General features: G+C 40.9%; 1 protein-coding gene across 1 annotated transcript in view; it reads right to left on the bottom strand.

Moving 5' to 3' along the window:
• Positions 1–17,585, bottom strand: part of MMRN1 (multimerin 1) — a 56,403-nt gene that overhangs the window by 29,742 nt on the left and 9,076 nt on the right. The window contains exons 2-3 of the mRNA XM_048847627.2: positions 8,225–8,344; positions 4,186–4,292 (exon numbers count right to left, since the gene is read on the bottom strand). Of these exons, the coding sequence (XP_048703584.2) occupies positions 4,186–4,292; positions 8,225–8,344 (227 nt within the window). The remainder of the gene's footprint in view (positions 1–4,185; positions 4,293–8,224; positions 8,345–17,585) is intronic.

Here is a 17,585-nt window from a genome sequence, read left to right as displayed (position 1 = left end):
TCCATCAGCCTCATAACAATATTTATGGTAATCAATCAATGACATTTAAGGAAGATACAAGGAGCTGTATTATGGGGTAAGTGAATATTGGAAATAACAATTAGCTACTGAACAGGTGCTCATGACATCAAATTATCACCTGGTCTGTTCCATGGAACCCAATGGAACTGCAATCATGCTGGGTAAGAAACCGAAAGGTCTGTTTACGATTTCAATAGCTGCTGTTATCTTCTTCTGACCATGGTTGTTGACAGCAGTTAAACTCTTACATTCATCCCAATTCATTCTATAGTATTTATCAGGAGGGGAGAGATAATATGATCTTTGACTGTGGAGTCAGTTACTCGCCTGTGATAAAGGACCAGCTGATGGACATCCTTTTATTCTTTCATTTACCAATCTCTCTGTCTTCCCAAATGTATTCACCAGCACCCTTACGGCTAAAGACACCAGATTTTTCAATCAGTCTTATCTTTCATCTCCCCCCACATCGAATCAAGCAGCTTGTTCATTGCTTCAGACAAGTGGTACATTCCTGATCCTTATAGTGCTTTCTATTCACTTTTATAGTTTCAGGGACTTATATTTCTCCTTTCACGTTTATTTCACTAATGTTGTAAATTGTCTAGTTAATTGAATGCCTGTGAGAACGGGAACATAGGAATTGCCATACTGCATCAGACTAGTCCAGTATTCTGCCTCCTACTGTAGCCAGGACAAACTGCTTCTGGGTTTTCTTGTACTTTCCTCTGAGTGACCAGTTATGGAATAACCTGCCCATATGGGAAAGGTACATGATGGACAACTTTAGAAATTAGGGTCCTTTATCAACAAAACAGGTTCAGAACAGTCAGCAGCAACGTGACTTGTCTCACCACATCCCGCTAACTCGTCTCAGTCCCGTTCTGAAGGAACCATCTGGAGGGATAAGATGGGAGTTGAATCCCTATGTTTATCTATTCATTGGACACAAGGATGTCCTAACAAGGATGAAAATAATGCCAGCTGTAATTTGAGCCCCGGACTGAAATAATTAAATTTGTTTCCCTTAGGCCAGCAAACAGTCACCGAATGGCAAAAACTTTTGCTTTCTATCCACATCTTTTGCTTCCCATGTAATTGGGAGAATTGGCCACAAGTCTAAGGCTCGATTTCTCAGCCAGTCTGGCCTTTAATTTTGTGCGCAGGAAGTGTACAGGCCTAAATGAAGAAATTGCACATATGGAATTTGAGGCTGCCTTTTAAAAGTTGCACCCACAATGTTAAATTTAGGACAAGATTTTCAAAAACACAAGACTGAAGTTAGGTTCTTAAATCCACTCTTAGGCATAATAAAGAAAACAACTGGTCGTTATTTAAAAGTGCTGAGAAACCAGCAGCAGCTGCTGGGCACTCAGCACTTCTGAAAAATTAGGTCACTTATTCAGGAGCCCAACATCAGACTCCTGTCTTTGAAAATCTTGGGCTAGATATGTAATATATTGCTGCACGTATTTTTAAACACATATATGCATGAAATGATTTTCAGGAAGTATTAAAATATGGAGATTAGATCGTCTTTTTCTCTGAATATATTTGTGATGCAGCAGGAGCAGCTAAAGGAGAATCACCATGGGGAGTTTCTGAGTTTCATTACAAGAATCCTCCCCATCCCTATTATAATCCTTCTGAGAGTTCTGTGCTTAAATTTGAATTGCTGCCCATCGTGTCTTTTACACTCCGCTGTGGCTTCCTTGTTTCTGTTCAGAACATTTTAGAGCCATCTGCTGGAAAAAGTGTATTATTGCAGACATATTTAGAGTTAAGAATAGTTACTGTACTCTCTCTGCAATTCTGAGAATATTGTGTGCCCTAAGCCGCAGCCAGCATAGATTAAATCATTCGGGGGAAAGCGGGAGGAAACTGAATCCATGCACTTAAAATCAACTTACATTGCAATGCTGCATTTGGATGCAACCTGACCTACATTTACGAGGGTGCAGTTTGTCCTTTCCAGAAATGATTTGTGATGCATAATGCACTGTATGTAAGCAGACCTGAGCAAAAATCAGAACTTTTATCCTGTGAGGAAATTCCAATATTTCAACATTTGTTTTCATCACATATTGGGACGAAAAGGTGATCATTTTATTTTATTTATTTGAGGAACAAAATGTTACAAAACATTTTGATTTGGAGGTGATGAAACATTTTGTTTTGGCATTCTTGACAAAAAACAACAACATTTCAATATTCCCATATCAAAACATTTCGTTTTAAACTGACCTAAAACATTTCATTTCCAGTCAATTCAGCATTAAACTATGTTTTCCTATGGTGCTACATTGCTTCATGAGAGTTATAATTCAGAAACCTTATGACCTTGTTCATTCTTTCTTATGGGTCAGGCTCCCTGACTGGACTACATCTCCCATGATGCACTCATAGTCACGGGACTCCCATAAATGCATCATGCAGCCACAGTTCTACTGTGTAGAGAGGGCAAGGTCAGGAGAGGCCACATCCACCGCTCAGCTCTGTGTGAGACAGAACAGTGCATACATAGTCATTCTCTCTGCAGCGGTGTGAAAGGGAGGCCTGGGCACATGGCCATTGGCTCACCACTCTGCAAATTCACTGGCCGAAAGCCCTGTGTGGGAGGTGGGTGTCAGTGGCTTTGGAGTGGTTGGGCAGGATTCTGGAGAGAGAAAAGAGAAATACTTTGTCCTTACGTAACACTTTTCATCCGAGGCCGCCTCTTCAGGTGCTTTACAAGCATGCATTAATTAAGCTTCTCTATGCCCTTGTGTGATGTCTCATCCCATTTTTCTAGATGGGCAAACTGAGATGTGGAGTGGTTAAGTGACTTTCCCAGGTCACAGAGCAAGTTAGTGGAAGATTTGGGAGTGGAAACTAGAAGTTTGATTGTTGGTCACCAGCTGTAACCCAGCACAACTCCCCTTTCTATTTTTCTACACTAATATATAATGAATTGGGGTATAAACATCATTTCCCATATTTCCTTGATGCTGGACCAGTTACTTTGATTGTACTTTGCCTCCTTCTTAAGCCTTCATTTTTGTAATCTGTTTTTGTTAAAGTTTTGTATTTTTTTTAAAATGTCAACTCTGAAAATGTCAAACAGGGGCTTTGGATATAAATCATGGTGGCTGATCGTGCCACATTAGAGCCTGACCCAACGCTCACTAGCTTTCAATGCTGTAAGAGAGATTCTCCCGACTGCTGGGGTCCCAGCTCTTCAATATTTCCCTCTCCTAGATGGGAATGGCTGTGGCTTCTCTACATTCCTCTACATTAATTTTTAATGACAGCCTCTATTCTACCACTGTTGATTGAATTCCCCACCACATCTAATAGCCTTTCTTGTAATATTCATTCATTTAAAATATGTATGCTAATGCCATATCTTATTTTTCAAGGGCAGTTTGTTTAAGGCCAGGAGCAAAGTAGTAGCAGTTATACAGATGTTAAATGACAGCACATTGCCATATGTTTGATCACCAGGGCAATGGTAAACGCTACATGCTTTGTATAAAAAAGGCACAGTTGTACGTAGGCCATGTACAATATCTGGTGTGGCTTTTTGTAAAAGTCAGTCAGCAGGTCCAATCCTGCTACCACTGAAATCAGTAACAATTTTTCTATTGACTTCAGTGGTAAAACGGATCGGGCACATTATCTTATCTACTGGCTGAAATATATTCCAAGTGGATGAATCTCAAAAGGCAAAGGGGTCAGCCTACTATAGGTCGATTAATTTTACAGTAGGTACACAGTGAAAGACCTTGATTTAATATCCCCAAGACTGCAATTCTGTACGCCCTCTCTGCCCCCCAGAAAGGTCAGACAGAAGTAGTGAAGCATTTAATACAGATTCCAGGTTGCCGTATAATAGAATCAGAATCAAGAGTTCGTGAGTTTTATTTATTAAGGGAAGAGCTGGGGGAGGTAATTTCTCTCTCCCTCTCTCTCTCTCTGAATAATGTGGCATGAACAGTAAAAATTGAAAGCAGGGACAGTAAATAAATGCTGCCAATCTGCACTTTTCTGATTTTAATGGATTTCATTCTGTTAGGAAAAGATCTGAACTAGGCTGATTTTCATCTGGGGCTTTTGCTCTTGAATCAGATTGCCTTTTCTCTCTTTAAACTGAACTGGATTCAAATCAATACAACTCTGACGCACCTTTGGGTTGGCACTTTTCTCCACTGTACCCAGGGCAGCACTTCCACTCCAGTGATGTCACAATTTTATGTTTGATTCTGTAGGCTTGGCGGGTCATCGTCTGGGATCTGGAGATCAAGAAGAGTTTGGAAATCAAATGTTACGCGTCTGTCTCAGAAGATTGAATTTGATGTTGGAAGATAAATCTGTAATCAGAACATTACACTGCACATTTCACCTATGAATATTTTTTTACAACTACTTTGGAGTGAAAGGAATTAAAAAAATCCCAACGACAAAAACCAAAAAAACCTTTGTATATTTTCAATACTAACGACTGATTCTGGGTGCCCAACTTTAGACATCTAAAAGGGGCCTGATTTTCAGATGAGGGTTAACTCAGTGCTTTCTTAAAAAAAAATCAGGCCTCTTTATGGTATCTGAGATTGGGCACATAAACATTCAGGAATCCAAAATATCTAGTTACTTTGGAAGGCCTGGGCCATAGTGTATGCTCTGCTGTTTATAGCAAGATAAATTCTGAAGGGTGAAATCCTGGCCTCATTGAAGTCAGTGGGAGTTTTGCTATTGACGTCAACCAGATCAGGATTTTAAGTCTTTATTTAGTCCTTGTTCATGCAAATCTCCTATAATAGAGAAAGAGAGAGTATAAATTGGGTAAGAACTTCAGAATTAGGTCCGGTGTTATCGTGAAGCAGACTTTGTACTGATGGTAACATTTCTCTCCGAAATTCATAAAGAAGCGCTCTCTCTCTTTCTCTCTCTCTCACACACACATAGTGAAAACCACTAAAAGCTTAAGCCTTCTCTCCCGTTCAGAAAAAGGTTTCATGAGGGCATTTCTGTCCATTCTGTCCATACTGATGTAATTACATCACACTAAAGAGCTGGTGTTTGCACGGTCCCTCCTCCTCCATGCAAAAACCAGCAGCTGTTGTGCACGAGGGAAGAGTGCAAATTGAGTAAGGACTCATCTTTAAGAAGTAAAATTATGCATAGTCCTAAAAGATGGGCATGACTATGAATAATCAACAACGTAAATATATGGAGTTTGGAATATTAATTCTGGTTCCAAATATTCATAGCCATCCACTCCCTCTGCTCGGATTCCCAGGATCCTCATTAGGTTTCCTTAGCCACATACGGCTATCTCTCAGGCTCCAGTGATCATCTTGCAACTTGGCTTCTAGATGCCTTCTGCTTTCCTGTATACCCTAAAACATCTTTCTCTTCCCGCAATGTGAAACTATGGGGCAGGATGTTGGTAACAGCAGAACGGCTAAGAGTCTATTCTGCTCCCCACTGGTGCTCCATCCAGATCTCACGTTCTTAGTGACTTCCCCTCAATGGAGTTTCTCAGAGTTTATTTTCCAGCAGAGATTGTACAAGATTTGAATAGGGAGGTGAACTTTGGTCCCTCAAGGAATTGACTTAAGGTGGAAAACCTTGTGGAGCGGGACAGAGATGGAAGCTTGGTGAAGAACTGAGGGAGGATGGGAAGAGAGAACCCAAGAGCCAATCTGAAAATCAAATGAAGGTAGATATAGCTGTGTAACTGTGCTGCCTCCGTTTGAGGTGTACTGCACCTTTATAATTAAGAACTTTGCCTGAGTGCAGAGAAAGTAGCCATTTTGTTCTCAGAGTTGCTTGGCCCATCAGGGAGACAGCATACACTTGCCACACTCGCTTTTGGGCATTTGGTCTTTCTTGTTTTTTCCCCCCTTAATTTCATACAAGAATCAGTCTAGACTGGAAGCTAGTGTGTGTGTTTATGTATATTTATATATGTATATATAAAATCTCCTCTTCCCCTTTTAACATTCTAAATATAAACGCCAAACAGAAGCAGTGATAAAAAATGCTACTGGCTACTAGACACTGTTCCCAGTGAGAGGGCTAAAGTTACAAAGTTTGGGAGCTCTGAAGATAGCTGCCACAGAATTCTCAGTCCTTTTATAGCAGCACAATCCCAATCTAAATGACTGCTGGAAGAAGGCAAACTCGAAGACTAAATCCACCAGGTTTGTGTCGGAAAACATCCTCCCAGTGAACTCTAAAATGCTATTTTGTTTTACTCTACAGTTAATCTCAACACTGTCTCACAAGGGATAGTCTTATATCATCTACTTTTCTGCAGCTGCCAGAAGCTCTCCCTTTGTCCTACAAATGGCCGAGCTCTGACTAGTAGAGTAAGACTGTGTACAATATTTACTTACACAACCAGCTGAAAGAGCTTATTTTCCTACAAAGGCATCCTGAAATTTTTGAATTAATAATAATTTAAAAAACCCTTAAAAGAGACAATGTTACAACTGCAAGATTCATCACATGCACAGTGTATTAGTAACACATATTATGGCCTTCCCCAGAGCCACTTAAAGCATTCCCAAAATGTGGAGCGTAATTTACCTGCTACCGATAGGCAGTAGCAAAGCCACAGGCAGACTCCAGCACGTGATGTTTATACAGTACAAGAGAATGGTATAGTCTAGTGGTCATCGCCACAGATGGAGAGCCAATAAGTCCTAACTTCTGGATTAGAACAACTCAGACACACTTAGGGGATGTCTCCCTTTGCTTACCCCAAGTAGCAGCGGAGGTGTAATAGGGAAACCACCAAAGCACACACCAGACCAAATTCAGAAGACTCTGGCAATAAAACTTTTTAAGAACAGGCCATTAGCCTGGGTTGGAGGTTATCACAGACAAGGAAAGAAGGAGCTGAAGGCGAGATGAAGGACAGCAGTGTCCAACTTCAATCTACTCCTAACCTAAACTTGAATCCTGTCCTCTGTACACAATCCTGCCACTAAGTGGAAAATGCATGAAAAAGTCCAGGCCAAACTGAGGGGCTGGAAGATAAAGCTCGTCCGAAACAAACAAACAAAAAATCAAATTGTGAAAATTTTCACTAAAACAAAGGACAAATGTTTCGCAAACTTTTTTTGCAAAAATGTCATCCCATCCCCCCAATCCTGCCCGAACTCTACTAGCAGGTCGTTGAAAACTAACATTTGTAGAATCCAGTGAGGCAATCCAACCACAGCCCCGTCAGAGGGAATAAACAATATGACTATGCTTAGCACAGTGAGTGGGTCCTAATCAGTAAACTACCCCCAGGGCTCAGTCTTCAGCCAACTCCAGTTGCAACAGCTGTGACTGAGATGGTTTTTTGAATTCTCTCTTTCACAGAACGTTTCAGAACTTAAAGGTGCAATGAAAACACAAACATCATGGTTCTTAAATGGCCATATGCCACACAATCAACTCCCCCCCACCCTTTTGTAAGACAGTGAAACTTCTGCTGCCTTCAGTAGGAGTTATAATTGCTCACTTCAGATTTGAATTTGATCCCTACAGAACAGGTGTTAAGTTACACAAATTTTGCACCTCCACCAAATACCAACTCCGTTCCGGTAGCACTGCTTTGCTAAACCTATGTGCACCCGTTTCCTGGCAATATTACAGCTCAGTCTGGCCCACTGCCTTCAGACCACATGCTGCATGCACCGTTTGTGTGGGGAAGGCCTCGTGATTGTGGTGAAGCTGTGGGTGTGGGGAGCTTGAAAGGAAGCTGTGTGTGGGAGGCTCTGACCACATAGGTGCTTTCATCTGGAGAAGGATCTGTACTGGCAGAGGGAGTGCCACACTGAGGGACTGCAAGTGCCCAGCTGCTTCTAGTATAAGAGTGTCTGCATCAAGTCTGTCAGTCATTCCCTGGCAGGGATTCCTTTCTTCCGTGGGACCTCTTCGAACTCCGACACAAAACCTGGTTACCCTGACGGGCGAAGGGCCAGTATTTGGTCCTTGGTATAGAAGCTAAAGAGCAATTTGTACCGAGTTACCTACTACGTTTTGCTTCAGAATTTTACATTGATATGATCAAAGAATCATACAAGATGCTTGTCCCACCATATTTGGCTCAGGGCTATAAGCAGGATGGATTGAATTGCTATTTTTCATTCAAAGTAATAGCAGGTTACCTGCTGATTCATAATTAAAGTGCATGCAAATGCTATTTCTGAAAAGGATTACGCACCTCACAGGACAGGCTCCAGTAGTCCAGGTACATGGCTTCGCTTTGCCTGATGTCAAGGTTTCCATGTTGTCCACCACGACGGTAGGTAAGAGTCTGGTGTGGACATAAGCACACCAGTTCCTGTATGAGAAAGAAGGAACAAGCTTAATTGATTTTTAAATCACAACTGTGATATCCAAATAACATTTCCCCAAATACAATGGGAACATGATCCTTCAAGAGGAAGGATGGCCTTGTGATTAAGGCAGGGGACTGGGATACAGGAGATCTGGGTACAGCACCAAGCTCTGTCATAGATTTCCATGTGATTTTGGGCGACTCACTTCATCCCTCGGTGCCTCAACTCCCCGTCAGTAAAAGGGGGATAATAATTCCTTTCTGCCCTTCTGTAAATGTTGGGGCATGGACTGTTGCTTACTAAATGCTTGTGGAGCATCTAGTACAAAGGGATCCTAATATCAGTTGAGGCCTTTAGGTACTACAGGAACACAAACAAATAACAATAACAGTATACTTCAGCAGGCATTTTCTAGCTTTGAGGTCATAGAAACTTGTTCTCTGGGATTCACAGAAGCGGGTCCTGGAGTTTCAGCATTCACACATCTATCAGTATTTCTATTTCATTGATCGGTTTTCACACCCCACATTTTTAACCAGTTTTAATATTTACCCACTTTGTGTTGTGTTTTGAGAGCCTTACAGGAAAGGTACTATGAGCACCGAGCATATGGTTGGTGCCTGAGCCCAACTGCACTTGTGACTGCTGGACTACAGAGATTTGACATCCACAGAACCTGCTCTCTGTTTTGAGAGGTACTTCACACTCAGCAGCACTCATGTATACCACATTATGGGGCACGCAGACACAGCCCATATTATATAATTATTGAAGAATGTGCTTCATATAAGAGTTGTTGTGTAGTTTCTTTGATCTTGTTTCTCTTACTCATTGTATATTTCCTTGGGGGTTTACATCAGGAAAAATATGTCTTTTTAACTGGGGGTGTAAAAACTCTGTGCTCTCGTATGAGGCTCTGTTTATATTCTCTTTCCTATGGCTGGGACTCGTAGCTTCATTCTTTTGTGTCAGTTTGCAAACTGCATCAATAAATATTTGGAAAACATAAATGCAGCCTCCAACAGTAAACGTAAGGATCAGATTCTTCTCTCACATAGAGGGTGTTAATCAGGAATAATTCTTTCGATGTCTATGGAGTTACACTCATGCAAAACCGGTGTAAGTAAGTGGAGAACCAAACACTATAGTCATAGCAGAGAGATCATAAAACCACTTACAACAACCATGGGATTGTATGGGACATAAAAGTCCACCAATGGAGTGAGGAAACAAGGGAACTTCAAAAATTATCATAGTTATTCAGAATAAAAATGACACGTTTGCTAACTCCCTATCCTGTGATATACAGGTGAGTTAGGTAAGGGGAAAAAAAAGGCACAGGTAGCCCCTTCCATCCCAGAACACTTATGCAGCAGTAGGAAAAAATATGCTCCTAGCAGTCTCTTGCTATTGAGTGGTAGCAATGAATTCTGGCTGTAGCACCTGCTGGTGCTCTGTAATCCTAAGGGAACACAGCCTTCTATGCATGAACGTGGCCAGGCCTCTTGCCCTCCTGTGCATATGAGGTGGTTGCAGGTTACACCCATTTAGAACGTCAGTTCTCAGCGTGCACCCCTCCAGCACCTGAACCACCATGCTTTGCATGTCCAACCTTTGCACCCGGTACAGCTCAGGTGAGGATTCTACATGGATAACAATGAGATCAGAGATAGTCCTTATCTTTGACACACAGTACAAAGGTGAACTAAGTCTCCCATCATAGATGTGGGGTGAGTATTATCTCCTTTTTATAGATATGGAAAAAAGACTGGATCAAAGTGAGTCATGGTATTCAGAGGTGGAGCTCCTACTGAAGCCAGTTGTTTATGCTCAAGCTGCATTTGGTACGTGGCTTATAATTTTATGTGCCCCATCTATGACATGGAGAGCTTGTTTTGCAGTGGTGCTGAGTATCCTCAGTTTCAACTGTTGCAGGTATTCAGAATGTCAGAAAAATCCTGCCTCTGAATTTCTAAAGCTGGCCACCCAGCAGCTAAGGCACTCAAAAGTAGAGGCAAAAATTTAAAACGGGGCCCAAAATAACTCACTCAAAGCTACAGTGAGTCAGTGGCAAGGTTAGAATTTAAGAATTCCTGGCTCCCTCACCTGTGCTCTAACTGCTAGATCACACTTCTCCCCACAGAAATAAATTAATTAAGATAAAACTGGTAGCACTCTTAAAATTAGATATGTTTTTACACTTGAACAAAGGACAAAATGAAAAAAAAGAAAGCAGCCACAAGAAACAATTTTAAAATACATTAAAGGCCTGAAACACAGAGAGTGTTTACTTTTCAGAAACGTAGCCTACTTTTTAAGATTCATAGTGCAAATCCACTAATCATAATTATGGAGAGTGGAAGAGTTACTGAAACTTGCACACATCTTTGTTGCTGAATGCATTCCAATGGGGGATGGGAAAGGAAGCAGCCAAGCCCACTCCAAAATATTGGCTAAGCGTTGTTTTGTTTAAAAAAAAGTCAACATCAATTTCTGATCTCCGTAAAAAATTAACTCTAGTGTTGCCTGCAAAGAGCATTTGTATTTAAAATGGTTAAACTGATTTCAAGCTGCATCGGGCAATGGCTGAAGTGGTTCTCTGTAGCCTAGCAATCTTTGATCAGCCTAAATTGGAGGAAATATGGATGGTAAAAGAGCCCCTGGTGAGACTCATAATTAGGTTTGTGCTACCAATGAAATAAGCTCATTAAGTGATGTTGAAAATGTAAATATAATTTTGAAACCAAATAGTCTGAACAAAATTTAGGTTTAAAAATAGAAAATGAAGCATGACGGAAGGATGATGATAGGGAGTGTAAAGGCAAAGGCAGCCACTCAAAACAACTGTTTTGCATAAAGTGAATTTAAACCTGAAAATCCTCTTTACCTTTCATGGAATAATTTATTACAGATTGGAAATACTGATTTCTAAACCTGTGGGCTTTGTCACGACCTGCAGTTGCTATTGCCCTCCTTTTGCACTAACTTAGATTTGATTCGTGAAACATTGTATTTAAAAAACAGAAACAACCACATTGGTAGTAACAGTGGAAGATCCCTGGGTGGCCTAAAGTCCACGTAGCAGCTTTTCACAATCCTCTTGCAGCTCCCTGCATGCGGGGGCAGGAAAACACTGCTGGAAAGAGGCTGCAGTAAGAGTACCCCTACGCTCCCACTGTTCCTGGCTGTTAGAGAACACCCTTTTGGCAGGGCCAAATTTAGGATCGTGTTTGAGTGTAAAGCCAACTTTGCTCCACAGCCACTTAGTCCTGCACCAAGTGCCTCATGGCTAAATCTGAGAATCAGAGCCATATTAAGTAATGACAAGGACATTGTCTGGCTCGCGATAAAGGATCAAGTTATGGTGCACTGCAGATGAAGGAAAGCAGGAAGCCTGCTCCTCTCTCCCCAGTGCTCCAATATAAAAAGCAGCCGTGCTGTCCCATGCTCCTTACGGTGCATGCCAGGAGAGTTTGGGGTTGTTGAGGGAATCCATGCTGGACCTACAGGAAAGGTTAGCAAGCATCACTCCCACTGGCACCAATGCAAGCATTATGGAGACTCAGGGTCCAATTCTCCTGCCAATGCAAGCTAAGAAGCCAATGTAAATAATTCTCATGTTGTAGGGTCTTGGGAGTGGGACTAATCAGGACCATGAAGCATCCAGTCCCCACCTCTCATGCACCAAGCACATTGCCATGCTGTGGCACATATTCACTAATAATGCATTTTCCTCCTTAATAGGCAGAACTTGTTTCTGAAAGTATTAAACTAACTACAGGGTTTGTAGCTGTCTGAGCCATCTCTGAGTAAATGGTAATAAGCTCATGCTATCATGGTGTGGATGGAGCAGGAGTATAAGCAGCATTTTTGACCTTCAGAATGATCTAATCCCCAGAAAAAATGCTCTCTCTCTTTCTGTGGAGTAAGAACAAGTAGCACACGAACCCTGAGCTGTGGCGCATCCTTAGGAGATGAAAAGTAGCGAATATCAGTGCTCGCATTATTTACTGTACTTTTGTTTAACCTTTGATAAGAATATAAGAATGGCCATAGTGTGTCAGATCAATGGTCCATCTAGGCCTGTATCCTGTCTTCCAACAGTGGCCAGTGCCAAATGCTTCAGAGGGAATGAAGAGAACAGGGCACTTAACACACGATTCATCCCCTGTTGTCCAGCCCCAGCTTCTGGCAGCTGGAACACCCAGAGCACGGAGTTGGGTCCCTGATCATCTTGGCTAATAGCTGTTGATGGACCTATGCTCCGTGAACTTATCTAATTCTTCTTTGAGCCCAGTTATCCTTTTGGTTTTCACAACATCCCCTGGCAACCAGTTCCACGGGTTGACTGTGTTGTATGAAGTAGTACTTCCTTTTGTTTATTTTAGACCTTCTCCGTATTAGTTTAATTGGGTGATACCTGGCTCTTGTGTTATGTGAAGAGGTAAATAACACTTCTTTATTTACTTTCTCCATACCGGTCATGATTTTATGATAACATTCATGATAATGAGCAGACATAATTCACTGACTGGCTGAGATTCTGAAGTTATCATGGATTATGGATCGTGTATGTTGAAGAAAGAGATGGTTGGGTTAAAAAGCAAGATTGCAGGGACAGAAACGTTCATCTTGAAAGTAAAATGTATGTTGCTCATTCTTGGGCATCCTGGGATCTGCACATGATTAAGTCCATTGCTGAATTGGGGTTTAGCAATAATACCAACTCCCCTTTCTAATGTGGTTCGAGCAAGTGACGTTCTTCCCACTGCCCCAAATCCAGTTAAAAGCTAGCAGAAGGCTAGTAAATCATAAACTTGGCTCAAGCACAGGGTTCATTGGTGAAGGTCTGTTCTAATTTCTTTGGTTTAATGTCTGTCTTTTTCTAGGTGCTGAAACCACCCTTTTCTGGGCTGATGAATTTCTTTCAATGTCTGTATTAAAATCTTCCATCTCAGTATATCTATTTCACCCACTAACAGTAACAGCCAGCAGGTGGCAACCTTTCCCAACATATGCAGCTAAAGGACCCATGCACAACATTTCACTCACTATATCCACACAATGAAATACACCAGAACGATTCACCTTGCCCCCCGCACAGCAGCTTTTCTCCTGTTTCCCACTGTGTAGTGTGGTGGGTGCATGTGAGAATCTTAGATTTTTGCTAAGAGAGCTTCCCCATATGAATAACAATTGTTTTTTTAAAAAAACAATTTATAACATTTTTGCTTTCTAAACAGTATTAGAAAAAATATTTGTTAGGGTCATGGCATCCAGAGAAATAGCTTTCCACTCAAAGTGCCAGATCCTCCAGAGGAACAGAGCAGCGAAATCTACTGAAATCAATAGAGAGTCACCAATTTACCCCCGCTGAGGATCTTGTCTCCTTGTGAGCCAGAATTGTTTAGCTGCACTTCGTGGTTGTGCAAAATTCACACACAGCCGTAAAGGTGCTCCTAAACCCATCTGTTAATATAATAGATTGCCTTGAACAAGCAGAATGAGGACCAAGCCAGGGTTGTAGGAACGATAGAGATCACTGAACTGTAATTAAAAACAAGAAAAAAATATTCTGTATAATTCCAACAACTGCAAGAAAAAGGGGATATTTTTAAGTGGGGAGATGTGTATCCTGCTTTGGAGCAGTTCAATCAGCACCCTTTCTATAAAGAAGGCTAGCCTTGCGAAGTTGTCATGAAAATTTACCAGCCCGCTGACAAAATCAGCTTGTTCATTGGGGAATTGTACCAAAGGCCATTGAAGCGAATGGGGGGAGTATTTCTATGGGCTTTGGATCAGGCCCCTTATTACTAGGATGAGTGATGCAAATGTAAAGTGAAATGTGATTTATTCAACCATCAAAAAAATGTTCATTTCCCTGGGGCGACTGGGAGAGTGGACGTTTATGAGACTGTAAGAACCATTTCCGTATCATGTTGCCACTGTAAATCCATTACAAAGCAAAAAAAAAGAACATCCACTGCCAGCTCTGCAACTTTGCTTCCATTTGCTTAGAAACACAGATGATGCGTCTGAACAATCCTTGCAACTGTTGCTAAACCCTGGCAAAATGCACACTCCCGCTAGCCAAAAGCCCAAAGGGCATGGGTTTAGTTCTGCTCCCTTACTTGTTTTGTACCACTGCGGAAAAGGGGTTTATTTTTATCCACAAGTAAATTAGATTACTTAGCTTTTAACTCATGCGATATTGAATCTGCACAGTTGAACTGCATTGAACCATGGGATTACTGTGTAGCTGAAGGAATACAAAAGGACCTAGATCTGGAGCACTAATTAAAGGCAACACATAGCTCTGTGATTGATTCAGATGATATTCACTGAATACATTGCATGGAATAGTGTAGGAGATACAGAGCTTCATTCTCCCCTACTTTGCACTTTGTGTCATCATTTACACCAGTGCAAAATGGTTGTAAAATGCTACCCAATGAGAATGGTAGCATATTACACCTGCTGTGCACTGATATATACGTCTTCCCAGGATACAGGGCTGTGGAGAATCAGGCTCATAGAATAGCAAAGTAAAATGCAGGAATAGGGGTGTTGGGTCCAGCATTCTTACCATATTCCAACTTGTGAAACCTCATTGCATCTATGTAAATTCCCCTTACAATTTAAACGGGATATGAGGTTCTTCACTTTCTTTCTCAGGCTCCAGTGCAGCAAAAGACTTAAGCACATAGTTAACGTTAAGCATGTGAACCTTCCCCTTGATTTCAAGTTAAGCACATGCTGAAATGCTTTGTTAAAGCATGGCCCTACAGTGTTGTGTAGCAGTATAGTGTGCAAAGAAATACTATTTTTTTAAAAAAAGGATGATTTTCCTTTCCTTAAGTCTCAGCTTGCAGCCTTTACCACATTTAGCTACTCCGCATTCATGCTGATAATTGGGCTAATTTTCTACTGCCTTACACTTTTTATAGTTACTTGCACCTGTTCAAAAGAAGTGCAGAGTGAGTGTAATATGCCAACCCTGGTATAGGTGAACCCTTGCATGTATTAGAAGTGGTCCCAGTTTAAATAAGGTGTATTTTTAAATCAAATGTTAAAAAAGTACAAACCCTTCTGTGGCTAATTTTAAATTGATTGACTTATTGATTGATTTAGATACTTAAAGGAGTCTGTGCCTGTTTAATTATTTCATTTTAAAACACTTTTTCTTAAACAGGTACATGTTTTAATTCAGAAAAGCTGAGAGAGAAGAATTCTGTTCCGGTAGCATCTTACACTCATTCTGCATAAACATAAATGCTTATCAAGGTGCAAGTCAGGATAGAATCTGACTTCAATGGGACTGCTCATGTGAGTAAGGGTTGCAATGACTATGTCTTTTATTACAAAAAATTAACCTCGTAATAAGTTTTCCCCATCTGAAAACAGAGTTATTCAAGGAACACTTGTTAGGTTGAGTCAGGCCTTGAATTTAGATTATGTAGAAACAAGATGTTACAAAGCCTATGATTAATAGAAATGTATCCATACTTTTTTTTTTTTTTAGAAAAGATTCCAATGAGAATATTTCTTAGTTTGATTGAAACAGCCTGCCAAGTATTTGTACTGAGAGAGTCTACACATTTATATAATGCAAATCAGCATACTCAGAGAACAGAAAGAAACATCACAGCGTTTTGCTACTGCCCCATAGCCCAAAAATGACAGGATCAATTTTTTCCCCCCTCAATGATTTTCTTGGTATCCAATGGATGACACAATAAGAAGCTCTTCACCTGTTCCGTACCTAAAGACATGATGGATTCTAGATCGCCTGCACTCTTTGAGGCTATGTCCATACTATGAGCTAGGAGGGATGGGATTCTCAGCTCACGTACACATTCTTATGTTAGCTCAATGAGAGCTAGGCAAGTGCAAGTAGGAGCATAGTCGCACAGGCAGCCGTGGCGCTGCTTACCTATGCCGAATACGCCTCCACAGGGTTCAGGTGAGACTTTGTATTCAGCACGGCTGAGCCATGTTGCCACTGCCCATGCTACTGTGGCTACGTGGCTACCGATACTCACGCTAGCTCTCATTGAGCTAGCAGAAATGTGTGTACATGACCTGGGAATCACACCCCTCGATCACAAGTGTAGATGCCACCAGAGCTAAGACTGGAGATCTTGTTAAAAGATATGCTGTAACTCAAGCAAAAGTTATGGACTTGATGGGGAAATTATTGGATGAGGTTCTGTGGCCTGTATCATGCAGGTCAAAGTAGATAAATGTAATAGCCCCTTCTGTCCTTAACATCTCTGATTTTATTAATCTTAATTGAAAATAAAAAAAATGCTTAAACGACTAGAAATGGACTATAAAAAGTGAAAGTGACTAGTCTATTTTCATTGTCCATGCTAAACGGAATGCAAAAAGGAAACTATATGTGAAGTAAATTTGCAGAATTCCTTCAGCTCAGATCACTTTGCAGGTAATGGTACCACATGCAATGGAGGCTGTCTTTTAAATATGTAGTTTTTATTGTGAGAGAGAGCACTCTTGTTGATACAGAAGAATAGTGGAAAATAAAGGTGTACAATTTGTTTTCTCAGGATTCAAGGCCCTGACATTTTTTCCTGCATTCTCCAAAACAGATGCTTTTCTGTCATCATTCATTTCCTTTGTTGCACATAGCATGTTGAAATCTTGGACAATGAACAGTCCCTTTGTTTTATTCAAATTTTGATTTAACATCATGAGCCATTAAATCTTCTTTCCAATGCTGCAGTGTCAATCCTCAGCTTCCACTCACCTATTAGCATCATTTCTAGAGATCAGTAAACTTGCTCAGATAAAATAAGGACCATTCATCATGTCAGGTAAGCTGGGGTGGGATTTGATACCTTTACTCCACTGTTTCAAAGTCCAACTGCCAGGTACGCCTGACCTTTCTGAGCTCAGTCAAAATAACCAACATTTCCCGCAGTTGAAGTGTAAACTAACCATTCAAAAACACTTCCATTAGCCTAGTTTGAGAGTAAGCCCTCAAAATAGAGTTGAGAAACCAACCTATATCCATTCTCTAAAAAGATCATAGTTACAGTTAAATTTAAGATCTTTTCTCTCTAATAATTATCTCCCATTACCTAATCAGCCACAAGCATGAAGTCCCATATGCTATCATCCTTTTAACTTACGGCCTACTTTTGTAGATGATATTTACATTGCTTATGTTAAAACATACCATAATGCTTAGTGGGACAAAGTTTCCCCTGGATAAACCCAAGT

This window comes from Caretta caretta, chromosome 4, assembly GCF_965140235.1.
Source record: "Caretta caretta isolate rCarCar2 chromosome 4, rCarCar1.hap1, whole genome shotgun sequence".
Taxonomy (NCBI): domain Eukaryota; kingdom Metazoa; phylum Chordata; order Testudines; family Cheloniidae; genus Caretta; species Caretta caretta.
Note: the sequence above shows the minus strand (reverse complement) of the source record. Positions and strands in the feature narration are given on the sequence as shown.